The following is a 15455-nucleotide window of genomic DNA, read 5'->3' as shown; positions in this document are numbered from 1 at the left end:
AAACGCTATATATAGTCTGACTGAGCCCTGACATGCCGGTTGAGGATAAAACAACATCTTTTCATACTATTGAGTACACACTTGAACTGATCCTTATAAAATATATTCATGTGCAGGTAGTAATTAATCTGTATTTCAAATAATGTACAGGATATAATGTCTTCAGTTGTAGTTCTTTGTTTAGATGATCCTCTCAGACAGGTACCTGTATCGTTATCCTCAGAAAAAATGTGGGTTGTTTCTGACAGGAAATCTTATAGTCCAGTTTAATTGCTTATTGTTCTGTCTTCTTTATGGGGTGTATTTAGAGCTTTTCTTTTTTCCTCCCACACCAGTCTGCATTTAGCACACATGGAGTTTTTGGCTCAGGCAACAGATTATATTAATTTGACATTAATGTAATACTACCACAATAATGGAATGGTGTCTTGTAATATTAACTTTTTATTAAACTACTTGCAGAGTTACTAGCTTTGATAACTTACTGAAATAACATGAACATTTTGATCTTAAAGGAAAAGTTGTGACTAAAATTAATGGTAAAGCTGATATACTTACAACTGAAAAACTTTTTGGGCGCGTTTTCACTTTCATTTATAGCGCTGGTGGAAGCATTTCGAGTGCAACTTGAAGAATCTAACAAGCAAAAAGATGTTCTGCAAGGTAGGATTTTTTTTCCACTCCACTCCTTAGCTAAAATACCTAGCTTTGACTGTTTCTGTGGCATTGTAAACACTTACAAAGGAAACTGTTAGTTAAATGTATGTTTTAAATCTGGTTTCTTTCACCATATCTTTGAATTTTATTGTGAAATGTGTCCTGTGAGTTCCTATGGTTCGAATCATAACCAAAATCATAATCAAAATAATCATAATCGAAATGCAAAAGATGTACTCTGTAACAGATACCTCTTCTCTTTCCTCTGTCTTCAGTCTTTCTCAGCTTTGACTGATCCCGGGATTCTTCCTGTGGCTGTTTTATCTTCAGAGCTCTTAGAAGGTTTATTCTTTTTTGTGCTACTCAGTCTCTTCACTCATGGTCCTCTTAAAGCAATTTTTAATCCAGATCTACATCCAACCTTGGAGCATGCAGTGAAATTTCAGCAACAGAGGCGCTGTCTATACTTTCTGAGAAAACAGCGTGACCAGTCATGCCCTTATCAGCCCCAAATAATTCTAGCAGAAAGGAATTGCGGTTTTTACCTAACTTCTGTGTCACGTTAGTTCGTCAGCCTGTCCACGTGAGCGAGCTCGGTGGTGAAGAGGCTGACTAGCCTGGAAAGCAGTGAGGGTTGCGTTAGGACTTCCTTAGAGCAAGCATTGCTTTGAACGTCTACTCAGCCATTGATTGTTAAAAAATTTGTAGGAGTTTCATACCTTGGGATCTTTGTCAGCCTATCAATTGAGTTGCACCCGAAAACGGTTGGAAGGCGGATGAGCAGACGCACAGATGGACTGCTGGTTCTCACTTAGGAAATAAAACCAGCTTTAGCAAATTCCCTTATGGGCAGAAGTTTGTTGTGGAATGTGATCCTTGTCCTACGCCACTTACACTGAGAAGCTTATGTAATACGTCTCTTTTATAGGAATGTCAGCAAAGAATAATTACGTTTTCTGCCATTGCTCCTGTAGGAAAGAGCAGCTTAAAGAGTACTTGTCTTCAGGACAAGAGGAGCAATTTAATTTTGAATCTTATCCTGCAAATAATGAAAATTCTCCAAGTAAAAAATGCTGCAGCGAAAGTTAGAAATATAATTCAGTAGCTATTCCTATGCAGCAAAAAGAAAACTTTTTTCTCTCCGAGGAGTAGTATCAAGTAGAAGCTTGGCAGAGCTAAACTTAAGTGCAGGATGCCTCTTGCCAGTTCAGTACCTTTTTTTTTTCCTGATCCCTCCTCAAGTGAGGTCTTACTGATGTTTCCTCCTCTCTCTGTTGAAGTCCAGAGTGTTCTGATGTTCGTTGTACACTTGCTACTTCTCAGACTTTTAGGGTGTGACACACCTCACACCTTGGGAAAAGTCAGGAACCTTCTAGGCAGCCTTCACGAACTGCAGTGGAGAAAAAAATCCCAGCAACTTCAGTAGTATTTCCTGAAATGTTTTCATGGAGTCACTGTTTTAGGCCAGCCAGTGCTGCATGGCTTTAAACATTGTCACGGGGACTAGAAGGTGCCACAGAAACAACTGAGATCCTGTCTCTACATGTCAAGTTCTTTAGATAAAGAGATAGGTAAAACAAAGAAATTAAAGTACCTTGTCATTGCTTATTAAAAAAAAAAAGGCAAAAGATTCAGTTTAGAGGAGGTAATGGCTTACGTAAATAAGAGACGTAATGGAAGTTCACTTTTCAATTGCCCTTTCAAATTGTATCCAGTGCTTCAGAAACCGTTCCAGTATTCTTGGTAGTAGTTTTTCTGTGTAAGTTATTTCTGCAGCTCTCCCAAACTTTAGAAATGCTTGGATATGTGTTAGATTTTCAATCATACCATGCTTGTTTTCACACCTGAGCGTTTCAAGGGAGAGCTGTTCATGAACAATGCAGACAGCAAGTAAAAACCAAATTTCTTTCAAACACTAAGAAGCGGGAATTTCTTTCGAACACCAAGGAGCAGGAATTTCACTTGGCTTGCTAAGAAAATACCAGGAACATATGGTTTGAAAGTATCATTCCTTTGCTCGTTAGTAGGCACCTGCTGTGTTAGCAAGTCCTATTTTCTGGTGGTGTAGAAATGTGGTTTCCTAGCACAGTGGTTTGTTAGGTTCAGGGCTTCTAAAGGAAGGTTGTCTTCCCTGTGCTATCCACTGCCCTCATTTTGCTCTTTGCTTCTGGAACATACAGCTTTAAATGTGTAATTCCGATCCTCTGCAGTGTCTTATGTTAGGTTTTCAAGTGATGTTAGGAACTTTGCACTTCTCAGAGCAATTCTTCATTAATTTAGTAATTGTTTTTTCCCCATGTTAAAATCAATGAAATACATGTGAACAGATATGTCTTCTTCAAAAAGCAAGACAAAAGCGCTAAGCAAATTAAACACTGCTTCCATCACTGAGGATTTTAACTGCAATTTTGTTGTTTTTTACAGTAAACTCTTACGTGCTGAGGGACTTCCTATAGTTCAACATATTCAGTTCAACCGCACCTTTCTATTCAAAATTCATTTAGCACTTTGCAAAATGCTTTTTGCAGAGTAGTAATTTTTGTTTCCTTTACTACATGTTGAGACTGGAGTAGAAATTAGACTGTGTGTCGCAAATGCGGGTGTCACAAGTTAACTGCTGAACAGGCAAATGTTTCCAATATAGCTTTGCAAGTGTTTGGCTTGTCACAGAAGCCTTCTTGCTTGTCCTCTTGTTCCTGAACCCCTCCCGTGTCCTTGTCTTGTAATACTTGTTTTGCTTACAACAAAACTGGATCTAAATCTTGGGTTTACATTTTGGAGAGTTGCTTTTAGTATCACACACATACCACAACCCTGCCTAAGAAAACTGTATCCAAACATAATTCTTGTTTGATAATACGTGATCCCACGTACATGTGTCTAAAGGTTTGTATTCTTCCATTGCATTAGAATTCTTCAGTCCTATTAAACAAGTTGAGAAAGGCAGTTATGTTTTTTTAAATTTTCTGTAAGAACAGCCTTAAAAAAATACTAACATTGAACTATACTTTCCAGCTCAGTTGCGAGGGTTACAAGAAGATATTGAGAATCTTCGTGAAGAAAAGGAGAATGAAATTTCAAGCACTCGAAATGAGCTAGTCAGAGCTCAAAATGAGATTCTGTCACTTCAAAAAGTAGCAGAAAAGACAGCGTCAGAACGAGATGCAGCTATTTCTGCATTGCAAGATGAGCTGCAAACGGTGCGAGCAGAACTCGAACGGTGCCGGAAAGATGCCTCCGATTATGAAAAAGAAATTGTCAGTCTGCAAACCAGTTTTCACCTCAGATACCAGCAGTGGGAGGAGCAGCAGAAGGAAGAGGCTACTCGCTTAAAAGGTACTTGTTTAGAAGGATGTCACAGACAAGTGCCAGTAGCATCCTTCTCAGCGTGATGCGTGTCAGCTGTTCACATCACTACGTATCTGTGTCTCTGTAGCCTTTTACAATGTCTCTCTCTCTATACATGCATCTATGTACTTACACATGTGTATGAAAGCTTGGAGTGTTACAAAAGCTGTTTTGTATACTTCACTAAATATTAGTTGTCAAATCTGTTAAATTAGCTTAGGTGCCCTTTGATATCAAGAATAGATCAAGTATAGTTCCACTTGGAGAAGATGGAAATCTCACCCTGTTGGAGAGATTGGTACAGCCACAGATTTGCAAAAGGATTTGTGTAACTTCTGTGTACTTTAAGCCCATTAAATGGGTAGCTTCTGACCCTTTAATTTTTCTAGCGAAGCTTCGCCGAGAAAAATAGCTGTGTTTCATGGCTTAAGTGATACCATCTCATTTTTAAACTAAAAATTTAATTTTAAGGCTTTGTTCTGGATACACGATGTAGAGGTGTACAAATATGTTGTGGTGACCCAGCGCGGGGCTGCTGTTAGGCTCCTTTGTTCCACTTGACCTGTAATGCACCCACACCTCATGAGGGCTGGTTGGGAGCCACTGCTCCACGCCTATAGCTTCAGCTCTTGGAGAATGTGCCAAAAGCTTTCAAAAGCTCACACTGAAACTTTGTACATGCCACAGAGAAACTGGCACATGTAAAATATGCTTTAAATTCTGAATCAGTTAATCTCTGTGAAGTTGTCAGAGAAGCTGTTTTCCAGCTCAGACCCCAGTCTGTGTCATTTTATTCCTAAGACATGCATAACATTGATTTTTATCTATTTTACCAGGAACAGATTTATTTCAGAAATCTCCTTTTCACTCTGTAGTTATTGCTTTAAACAATTCTGTTCCTTGTAGCAGAGTCACAGTACCGAGGGATTTAGTTGTTTGCTATATTGAAGTCTGGGAATTATTTTCTTCAAATATACTTTTCTGTCACTGTTTCTAAAATACTAGAGTAGACTCAAAAGCAGACCATTTTCTACTCCTTTGTGCCTTACTAAGTGCTTACTTCAAAAACAATATCTTGTTTTATGGTTCATAAACCTAATGACAGTAGAAGATATTGTAATGCTTTATAGGTGCTTGTGAGAGAATTCATGTGACATGATTATAATCAAATATATTTGAGATTTTTGATGGATACCAGCTTTTCCTCTGTTTATTAGCTGGTGATACTTGAAGAAATCATGAACTAATTTTACTCAGTTCAGTTAAATTTTATTTGCTGCAGGTGAAGTTGAAAAGTTGAAGGCAGAATGGAGTGCTCTGGAAGCTGAACGTGTTACGCTAAGCAAAGAAAACACTTTGCTGAAATCTGAATTTCAGCGACAAGAGAAGGAGCTTTCTAGGTAAGGGCACGATGGATTTGTCTAGGAAGGTGTCGTGAGGGCTGAAGAGGGGGTTTGGTTTTTTTTGCCAGAAGTGGTACTAAGTGTCTGATGGTGTTTCAATAAATGTATTGAAATTATATTTCTATCATACTACTGGGCTGAAAATGCTTTCCTGTCAAATTGTTATACCAAGCTCGGTTTTGATTCTGTTTTGGAAACGCTTCTGTATTGCTTGTCATGTTTATCGTTAGAAGGTAACGTGACCTGTTTTGCTGCTTTTAACAGGGACTCGGAAGCTATTGCTTGTCGAAGTATTTAGTCCTAACAGTTGTCTTTGCAATTAAAAGATAGTAAACTACATATATTTCCTAACCTAAAATTTTCTCGGCCTTCAGGGTTGAAAAATGATGCTCAGCTGGTGTCTCCTGAAGGCCTGTGACATTATAAATAGTAAAGATGTGCAGAAACAATATTCTTTTTACCGCAAGTCCCACAGTATCTTCTGGGAGGGATCTGAGAGTGCAGGAGTGTTGTATTTCCTGTATTTCTTAATATGCAAAATCTCTCTCTTATTTTTCTTGGTGTTGCGCAGGCAAAAAGTAATAGCACGTGGTTACTGCGGTGAAGCTCATAATAGCTTGATTTGTGCAATTACATGATTGTACTAAACACTTGGGGAATATGCGCTAGCTACTAGCTTATGCAACTGGAGTAAGCAGAAACGTTTGCAAATGAGTGAAATACTTCTAGTAGCCTTGGATAGACTTCTTGTTACTAATCTGTTTCAAAATACCTTGGACTATCTAACAGATACTTAGGAAATAATAGAGAAAAATAATAAGTTATCATTCATAATATTTAGTTTATTTTACTTATAGATTGTAATTAATTATACACACTAAGCTGTGTACATACATTTAAAAGCAAGACTATGGCCAGCCTTTTGTGACAGTACTTGGCGTAGGGACGTGATCTGTACTTCGGTGATTGCTCTAAGCTGCTATTTGCATATTAAATAAGTCATGTTTGAAGTTTTTGGAGGATTGAACGTTTTTTTTTTAAAAATCTCATTTCTTGAAATTTAAAACATGTGAGGAATCAATTGGATTTTTTCCTTTCAGCTCTCAGAAACAGAGTTTAGCGCTAACCAGCGATATAAGTGTTCTTGAAACGTCTCGAAAGGAACTCGAAAATCAGATCGGATCTTTGAGAGAAAAACATCAGCGGGATGCCGCTAGTCTAAAAAGCCAACTCAGTGAAGCTGAAAATCAAGCAAAAGATATTCAGAAGGAGGTAACATGAAACATAATTTCTGTTTTGAGAGAGTACAATGCCCAGTGATTTTGACTTTTAAGCTAAAAGAGAAGGAAAAGATTTCTAGTAATGGAACTTCTTTGTACTTTTATGGTTGCTAACTATATAAACAGGGCGTTAAATCTAAAAGGGAAGATTTTCGGTGAATGACTTTTGGGAACTTTGTCAAGTTTACTTTTGTGCATTATCTTTAGTGAATTTACTTCTAGTAATTTGCCTGTGAATTTACTGTTCAGCCAGGGGAACCCTTGTACAGAGTTGTCCTGAACATCGTGGTGTATAGAGTTTCCTTTGCTGTTACGAGTCAAAAGTAATTGTTTTCAGTCAGTATGATCTTTTTAGTTAGATTTAAGCTCTTCTATTTGACAGTGGGACTGCACATTCTTGACAAAGGTCTGCTTTGATCTTACCGAATGCCTGGGCTGCTGAAGATGATTCGCAAGTGCCTAAGGAAAAGCTGGCGTTTGAAGCACATGTTTCATCTGCCGAGCCTCTAAACATTGTCTGGAAGAAGGCGATAGACTCCAACAATTACTTGCTTTCTCTTAGGGGCATTTTGAGTGAGGTTTCCCCCAGTCACTGCTTTTGGTTTCTTTTGCAGTCCTTTGTTTTGTCATTATTCCGTCCATGTTATATTACTTGCTGTTTTCAGAACTTGAAAAACCCAGTCTTGTTAGTCTGGTTTTGTAATCACATGTGTCTTTAAAGATGCCTGAAAGTCATTGGTTCTGTCCTTACTTATCCTTCTCATGAGGACGCTGGAAAGCTTGTGATGTATTGAAAAAATTGAGTGTGAGTTAGAAGAAGAAATTGTCCATAATGTAGGAACAAGGCACATTCCCCAACTGTTTTTTGTTTGATTTGACACGCTGAGGGTTGTGACGTGGTAGTAATGAGGCACAATAGTTTTTTAATGCCTGCCTAAATCTTATGCTTGATTCTGCTGTGAGGGAAGAGGGATTAATTTACTTCATAGAGAATGTTGGGGTTTGCACCTATGTGGTGTAGCTATTTAAATTACAGTCTAGAGGTAAGTCCACTATTTAAACATAAATGATTCTGAGTTCTTCTGTTTGTTGCTTTGTCTTCATAGAATGTACAGCCCTTTCCAATATGAGAAGAGGAATTGGTTTGTATGAGAGGTGTCTAACTAAGACCTTGCATTTGCTTTATATTGCCCTGGTTTTAGAAATCCTAGCCCATCAAAGTCAGGGACAAAATCTTCATTTAGAGAAAAAGAAAGTCTAAACTAAGTTGTTTTTTTCCTACCCTGCTTTTATGAAAAGAGAGTGTACCGATGCAAGGAGGGTTACTCTGGGCAGATGACGGTAAGGGAAGCTGTGCACTAAGCAACTGTCAGCATGTGTTGGGTCTCCAGGGTCTGCAGACTCTTTTCTCTTTGTCTGTAGTACGAACGAACACAGACTGTGCTCTCAGAGCTGAAGGCGAAGTTTGAGCAAGAAAACCAGTCGCTCACAGAAGAGCTCCAACAGTGTAAGGAGAACCTGAAGCTGCTACAAGAGAAAGGAAACAATGTAAGTCTACACAAAGTAGTGGGGAAGTCGGGTTATGACACTGGCAATTCTGTTGATTGAGGGAATATGTAAGTGTCCCATAGTGTATGCAAAATTCCATCCTGGTAGTATTTGCAGGCCATTACACTGTTATGCAGGCCATTTAAATTTGCAGTTGTGTGACAGTTTTTAGTATGGCCTTAGATACCTGCTCTTTTAAAAACGTCTGGCTTAAATGCTAGTGAATCAAAACTAAGTAAAACTTCATTTCAGACAATGATACGTGACTAAAAGCTTGAGGAATCTGTATCCAAATGAATTAAGCAATCTTTTTCAGGATGCATTTGTTTTATTAGTATTTATTACAATGGATGTTCCCTCTTTACTCTTGCTCATGCTTCTTAACAGTGGTTGTCCCTGATAGGCTCATGCTTTAAACAGTGCAGTTAAACTGTCCTTTCTGTTTACTAATGAAAATACTCTTTTCCATTCCAATTAATTTGAGAAATATCCTTAAAATTGACTTGACAACTAGGGACAACGGGACAATTTTTTATTTTTATTTTTTAACTGAGACTTCTGAAATCCGCCAAACGTTCACGGTGCTGCAGACATGTTTCAAGGAGGTCATAACCTGATGTACTGCTGCCTCTACGGCCAGTGCAGGCTGAACAACTCCTGTAGTGGACGGTACAAAACAGGAGAATAATGGATGCTCTGTAATAGCCTTTTAGAAAACTGTTTCTCTAACTTACAAATGTTCCATGTCCCATCCTCCAAAATGAACTGGCTACTGGATGCCCACAGTTTGTGTGAATGTTCTTGCCGGAGCCAGTTATTGAATGTAAACCTTTAACATAGTAGAGCTGTTGAAGAACTCAAGGCCCTTCTTACTTTGTTCAGCCGTATTTTCAGGAATATGACATTATAATCTTTTGGAACCTGCTTCCTGCTTAGAATTCTTTTTCAATGCTCATAAAATATTGAGTTACTAAAGTAGGCAGAATTCAAAGAGAACCAGAAAGATCCTGTTCTATAGAAGAGATCGCACTGAATATATAGATGTGAATGTGAGGGGTTTTTTCTCTGTTAAAACCATTAACCTCAGGATTAAAATAATCAGTGGAAAAAGGGGAGATAGTAGAGGGAAGAAATACTGTGAAGGGAATCGGAATACCTGATGAAGGTGGAAAAGCTTGCAATGTAAGGAAAATTTTAGGAAGAATTTGAGGTGAGTATTTTAGTAAAATAAAGAACCACAACAGTTGCCAAAATCTGCTTCTAGAGTAGTCGTCAGTTAAGACAGTTGGAACCTGGAGGTCAGGCTGTGATGAAGAGCATCCAGCTATATCAGGAGTTGCAGGACAAGCTTGCTGTTCAAGCAAGCTTTTTTCACAATCAGTAATGTAAAACACGTCTGTTCTGTGGATTATTTGAAGCATCACGGATACTGGGCTAAGTTCCAAGGTCGAGTATTTCAAGCCCCATTGTCCCTTTAGGCCGCAATCATTAGCTGCTACTTCATTTCTGAGGGCAGCGTCACCCAGAAAGTGACTCACTGTGGGACTGGGTTCTTTTTGCAGCCCATCTGTATCTGCATTTCTATATCTCCACATTCTAATACAAGATACACGTTTTGAAAAAGTACTTAAATGCTCCTTGACAAGAAAGAGATTTGTTGCACCTTGATAAGTTTGTGAAGGGGACAGTTTAATCGTTTGGAGGCAATTTCATTTCATCTCATGGATGTTTATCATTCGTTTCCTTTGCCAAGATGCAACAGCCATGAATGCGTATAACTTTAAAAAATAATTTTTAAAAAAATCCATAGAATTGTCATTGAACTAACAAATGTTAGAAAAGGCAAGGCCTCTGTGCTTTGTTTGGGAGATTTAAATATTAAGGTTTTATACTTAAGTTTAATTCTAAAAAACCTGCAGTGTTATGTTCTGAAATGCTTAGCAGTGAGGTGCACTACTTGTGCTTGCATGCTTGTAGTCACTGGTTTATTTCCTGATGCACTTTATATGACAGATCTATTGATGTGAATGGATTGAGAACATTAGCTGCTCTGGTTGACTCAAGCTTCTGGCGCTCTTTTGAACACTGCTGTGACTTATTTCTGCCAATATGCTTTCTGTGGGAAGGTGGCACTCTGATTTGTGGCACCAATGATGCAAAAATAATCCTGCATGATAGTGACATCATTAGTTACACACGTTTTTTCTATTAAATGTTGACCTTGATTAAAGCAAATTTGAATTGAATGGCAAAGACTAGAATACCTTCCAAGATTCCTGTGTTTCGAGCTATGCTGGAGGTTCTGTGATTAAGTGACTTCTATAAATTCATAACAGGATGAGATTTTATTTATGAATCACAATGTTTGAGAAAGTCTTCAAATATAATTTATTGATTTATTTGACTGAACAAAATCAAGGTGGCTTCAGCACAGAAAAAAGTTGTTAAAACATTTAGCATGGTTTGAATTTAACCTCTGTGTGTCTTTGTGTGTGCACGAATATATAAGCTGGGATACAGAGAAAGCTGATGTCTTGCCAGGACAGCTTAAAAAGAATTTAGGTCCATTTCTGCATTTAATTAATTATACCAGGGATAGATGCTGTCCATCCAGAATGTCAAGTAAGGTCATTTACAGCCAATTGAATGTAGCTGAGAAAATGCTTAGATGGTTCTAAGGAGACCATAAGCTAAAGAAATCCTGCAATCTTGCCAGCTGGTGGTTTTGCGCAGCTGCAGTGTTTGATCAGTGTTTGGAATTGGCATTTGGTCACAAGGCTGCTGACCTGCCAGAGATGCCGATCTTCACGGTATCTCTTACTGCAGTGTGCTGCCCTGTGTTACAGTACCTTGGTGTGGATTGTACGGTCATGCTACAATCTCACAGAAGTGTCTGAACTACTGGGTTTGCCTGTGAACATAATTGATTCAGTAATGGAGGAAGATTCTTGTTTTTCTTGGAAGCTGGTGATGGAAAATGGGAAAAGCCAACTAGGAAGGAATAAAGCAGTAGCTGAAAAATTCAATATCTGGTGTGAGTCTTTCTCCTTCAAGAAATCCTGGTGGGATTTCCTGTCACTCAGAAGGACTAAACCCAACTCTAAATAAGATACAGGCAAATCCATTGAGATTTGGATTGATTTTAAGTGCTGAATTCCAAGTTGTGACAAGAGGTGTCTTAGAACATTTTCTGCTTACTTCCCGTTATTTTTAAACATCCCTTTTCATTTGAGTAGAATGGTGTACTAACTTCGTATACCACGTTAGATAATGCTGTATTGTGTTAGATGTCTTTAATCCATTTCAATTAAACAAAACTCACTGCCTTATTTTCCCCTCTCTAAATCATCTTTACCTGATTGATTTGTAGCACAAAGTGATTTTTAATATCCCTTCCCTTCTTTAGCCTTCCATATTACAACCCGTCCCAGCCGTAGTCATCGGCCTAATCCTGGCTTTCCTGTATTGGTGTTACGGCCCATTGTGGTAGCGAAAGGTACAAGCACTACTGTTCAGTCAATGTATGTTTGTCCCTCTCACCTGTTTGTGCCATTTCTGTATAAAATAGTGCATGGTGAAATGCTCACAGGTACTTCTTTACCTGAAGCAAACCCTTCATTTGATACGCCGTTCTGTTGACACTGACGAGCTGAGCAATCAGCTGATCATTTCACATCTGTGTGATTTCTTTACTTCTAACAACCAGTTCTGTTCTAACTGTGCCTTTGCTAACTCGGTCTCAGTTGGTCTTTAGCAAATGGGCTACCTTCTGCACAATGCTGTGATGCTAGGGCCTGTAAGAAAACTTAATTGCTTAATTAACGATGAAAAAGGAAGAGTTTGCCTCTAATAATAAAAACCGACAAGCTTTGGTTCCTATTTATGGACTAAGAAATTCCTCTCTGGCTCTAAACACTTCAATTTTCCTCACTATTGATATGAAGAAGATGGAAAAAAAGACAAGATGAGAAATAGGTGGTTGGTTTGTATTCTGAACTCTCAGCTTGCATTTTCTCTAACGTCTCTCAGTGTGTCCTCTTAAAATGCTATTGTCATGAAATGATGTGACAGTTTGTTAGAAATTATGTTGTTAAGATTGATACGAACTAACTTCATAGATCGTGATTTAAACGTTCAAAAGCTGAGTTAAAGATACCAGTACTGCGTAAACCTGTGTCTAGCGATTCCTTGGCACAAACGATGTTTTAAACATCTTAAGCCCTCACTCACGTGTTTAACAGCAGAATTCTTTGAGGTGCACACAGTAATGAAGCTGGAAGTATGGAACTGCCAAAAGTTCTCCTGATGATCCTCAGTCACGAAGAGTTGTGGAGTTCCCATTGCTAGAGAAACAGGGTTTGCTGGGATGCTCTGAGTCGGGACTAGCCTGCAGTACCGCTCATGGGTAGCATTTTAGTGATGCCTATCAAGAGGTGCTCAGGACTTTCAGGAACCACGGGGTAAACGGATTAGTATGAATTAGAACAAATACGATATTGATTCTTTGTTTTCTCTCCACACAGAGACAATGGCCTTGGATGCCTGTGATGGCAGCTTTGGTTGCTGTAACAGCCGTGGTGCTGTACTCAGGCCTAACCAGAGCTTCTCCATGAGAACTGTTGTTGAATCCATACACCGTCCTCCCTTTAGAAGCTGGCAACATTCATATACTGAGGGAAAACAGATTAATTCTCTTCCTTTTTACCTCTTAATACAGCACAGCTCTGCGTGAGAACAGCAGTAGGGTCATTTGCTTTAAACTGTATAAAATGTATCTGTCTATAAAGAGGGAATAAAATTGTGATTCACCATACTGTGAGCAATATTTTTGCTTACAATTTCATGCAAGTTTTAAAATTAGCCTGTTGGGATTCTGAATACTATAATGGTGGCCTAAAGTAGGCTTCTTGGTACCAAATTATTTCTAATGGCTGGGGTTGTGGACACTTACTTTAGAATCTGATTGCCAGATTTAAAAGGAAAAACCAATTTCTGATTTGGACACCCAAGCCAAGTAACCCTGCAGATACTTGGAAAACAGATACAGTGTGCTCAGTGCCTTTCAGTATAACTTTTTTTTTTTTTTAAACTAGTATACCATTTTACTTGCTGTTAGTCACTGAGCTGTTGGGAACAAGACATAAGAAAATTTCTCTCGCCATGCCTTTTGAAGGAAACGTATTTTTCTTTAATAAGGATTGCTTTATTACTGATCTTTGGGAATAAACACAATTCATGTCCAGCCTTAAAGAGATAGAGCTATTGATGGTGAAGACCAGTCTAAAATATATGGTGTGTGCGTGTGCGAGTGTAAGCATGTGTGTGTTCTTGAGTGAACTAAGGTGTTTCTGGGAGCAAGTACTTGGTCATTTGATGGATATAGTGCAGTGATTCAACTTACATTAACTTTAGTTTGAATGTAATTTATTAAATTTCATATATTTAAAGAGATACATTCTTTAAAAGTATGAATACTTTCTCACATATCACATTATTATCAATTTATTTTTTCAGTCATTTGATACTTTCCGACTTGACCTGGAGAAGCTCTTTAGATAAGCTTTTGTTGATGTAACTTTGTTAAGAGAACTGCTACAGTATGTCTGTGATTAGCTGAAAAAAATATCTACGATACATAAAATACTACAAAATTGGAATCATATACCTGATGAAGTATTGTCAGGTGAAGATGATTTTAATTTGGTAGTAAAATTTTATGCATCCTCATCACATTGCTGTAAGTATGATGCAGTGGTCCCCATTACAAAGTTTATTTTCCTTGTCTAAGTGCTATTTGCTGATTTTTGGTGGGAATCGTTGTAATTAGAGCTGAATTAAATGTAGACTGTAGTTGTCTTGTTCAGCTCAACAGTTCTGTCAAAAAAGTTTATCAAGACTTAAATAATATGCTAAAGAATGGTAAAGTAAAATGGCTCCACTAAAGGAAACTTCAAAATAGGGAGATCATCTCAGCAATTGAATTGGCTTTAAAGAATGTTACGGCAATCGACAGATAGTTGAAATATTTAAATAGAAATTTAGCGTATAATTTACTTTGTAAGTTTTTAAGGGTCATTGTCCTTTAATTAAAGGTTCTGTCTTAAGTTACGTGGGATTTGCTAATGGGAGGATTATTAGTTGGAAGAAATAGTCCACAAGTGACTTGTAGAAAATACATTCTGTCATTTAGTTCATTTATTTCATCCTTTTCAGTTGCAGGAAGCCACGCAACCAACCACAGAACGCTCGTATGCCAGTGGTACTTAGTACCTCTTGTATATAGGTTATTGCAAATATTGTTCTGAAATGCTTAACTTCAGAATTACATTTTTTAAAGTAAATAATTGTTTTAAATCTATTTTGTAAAGATATAAAAATACAGTAGAATTTCTGGAGTACAGATTAAACTATTTGCACTAACACACGTGATGTGCATGATTTAATAAAATAACTTTACTCTCCCTATGCATGTTTGAGTTGAATGTCATTTGAAAAAAAGATTCATGCTAAGTTTCTTTTGCTCTAGATGTTGCCACAGTTACTAGGCACAATGTCTGCAGCATGTCCAGTAATAGCAAAAGACTTTTTTTTTTCTTTCTTTACCTTGTATTTCACATGTGCACTGGTATAAGATTTTTGTCTAGCTGATACGTCTCCTGTCTATGGTTTTCAGAGAGAAGGAGGGGAGAAGAGCGCCACGGAAGGCTTGGGAGCTCTTGCCATGGGGGAAAAGCCAAGGTGTTCACAGCTGAAGGGTGGATGTGCCTGTGGCGCAGGGGGTTGTGAGCCTGGCGGAGCAGGGGCTGCAGATAGTGGGGCCGTAGCGGAAAGCCCGTCGTGGGGCAAGGGAGCCTGATGCTGCCTCCTCTCTTCAGCCTCTTGAACTCCCTGTTTGTCCCTCTTTCAGCTCCTGTTTCTTTTCCAGTGGATTTTCTCCCCCCCTCTCCCTCTTCCAGCTCCTTTTTCTTTCCCAGTGGATCCCCCCCCCCCTGCCAGTAGCACGTAGCCGTGGTGTGAGGAGGTGGAGCGGAGCTGGGGGTAGCAGTGGTCCCTCCTGGCTGGCAGCGACGGGGAAGGTGCCGAGTTCCCCGGGACCAGCTGCGGGCGGTGGGCACTGCCAGTCCATGCCCCAGGGACCTGAGGTCATTCCTGTATTAACGACAAGGGCTGTTTTTTCAGAAATCTTTAGAGCATCAGAGAGCTGAAATTTGAAACCCAG

General features: G+C 38.7%; 1 protein-coding gene across 1 annotated transcript in view; it reads left to right on the top strand.

Moving 5' to 3' along the window:
* SLMAP (sarcolemma associated protein) overlaps nt 1–13044 on the top strand; it is a gene marked incomplete at its 5' end in the record, with an annotated part of 41909 nt that extends 28865 nt beyond the window's left edge. Inside the window, 6 exons of the mRNA XM_009875161.1 lie at nt 601–663; nt 3673–3993; nt 5288–5405; nt 6509–6680; nt 8111–8236; nt 12760–13044. Coding sequence (XP_009873463.1) covers nt 601–663; nt 3673–3993; nt 5288–5405; nt 6509–6680; nt 8111–8236; nt 12760–12849 — 890 coding nt within the window. The remainder of the gene's footprint in view (nt 1–600; nt 664–3672; nt 3994–5287; nt 5406–6508; nt 6681–8110; nt 8237–12759) is intronic.
* Between the last annotated feature and the right edge of the window lie 2411 nt (nt 13045–15455).

The sequence above is a fragment of the Apaloderma vittatum genome, unplaced genomic scaffold (assembly GCF_000703405.1).
Source record: "Apaloderma vittatum isolate BGI_N311 unplaced genomic scaffold, ASM70340v1 scaffold16438, whole genome shotgun sequence".
Classification (NCBI taxonomy): domain Eukaryota; kingdom Metazoa; phylum Chordata; class Aves; order Trogoniformes; family Trogonidae; genus Apaloderma; species Apaloderma vittatum.
The sequence above is the reverse complement of the archived record's forward strand: the minus strand, read 5'-3'. Positions and strand labels throughout refer to the sequence as shown.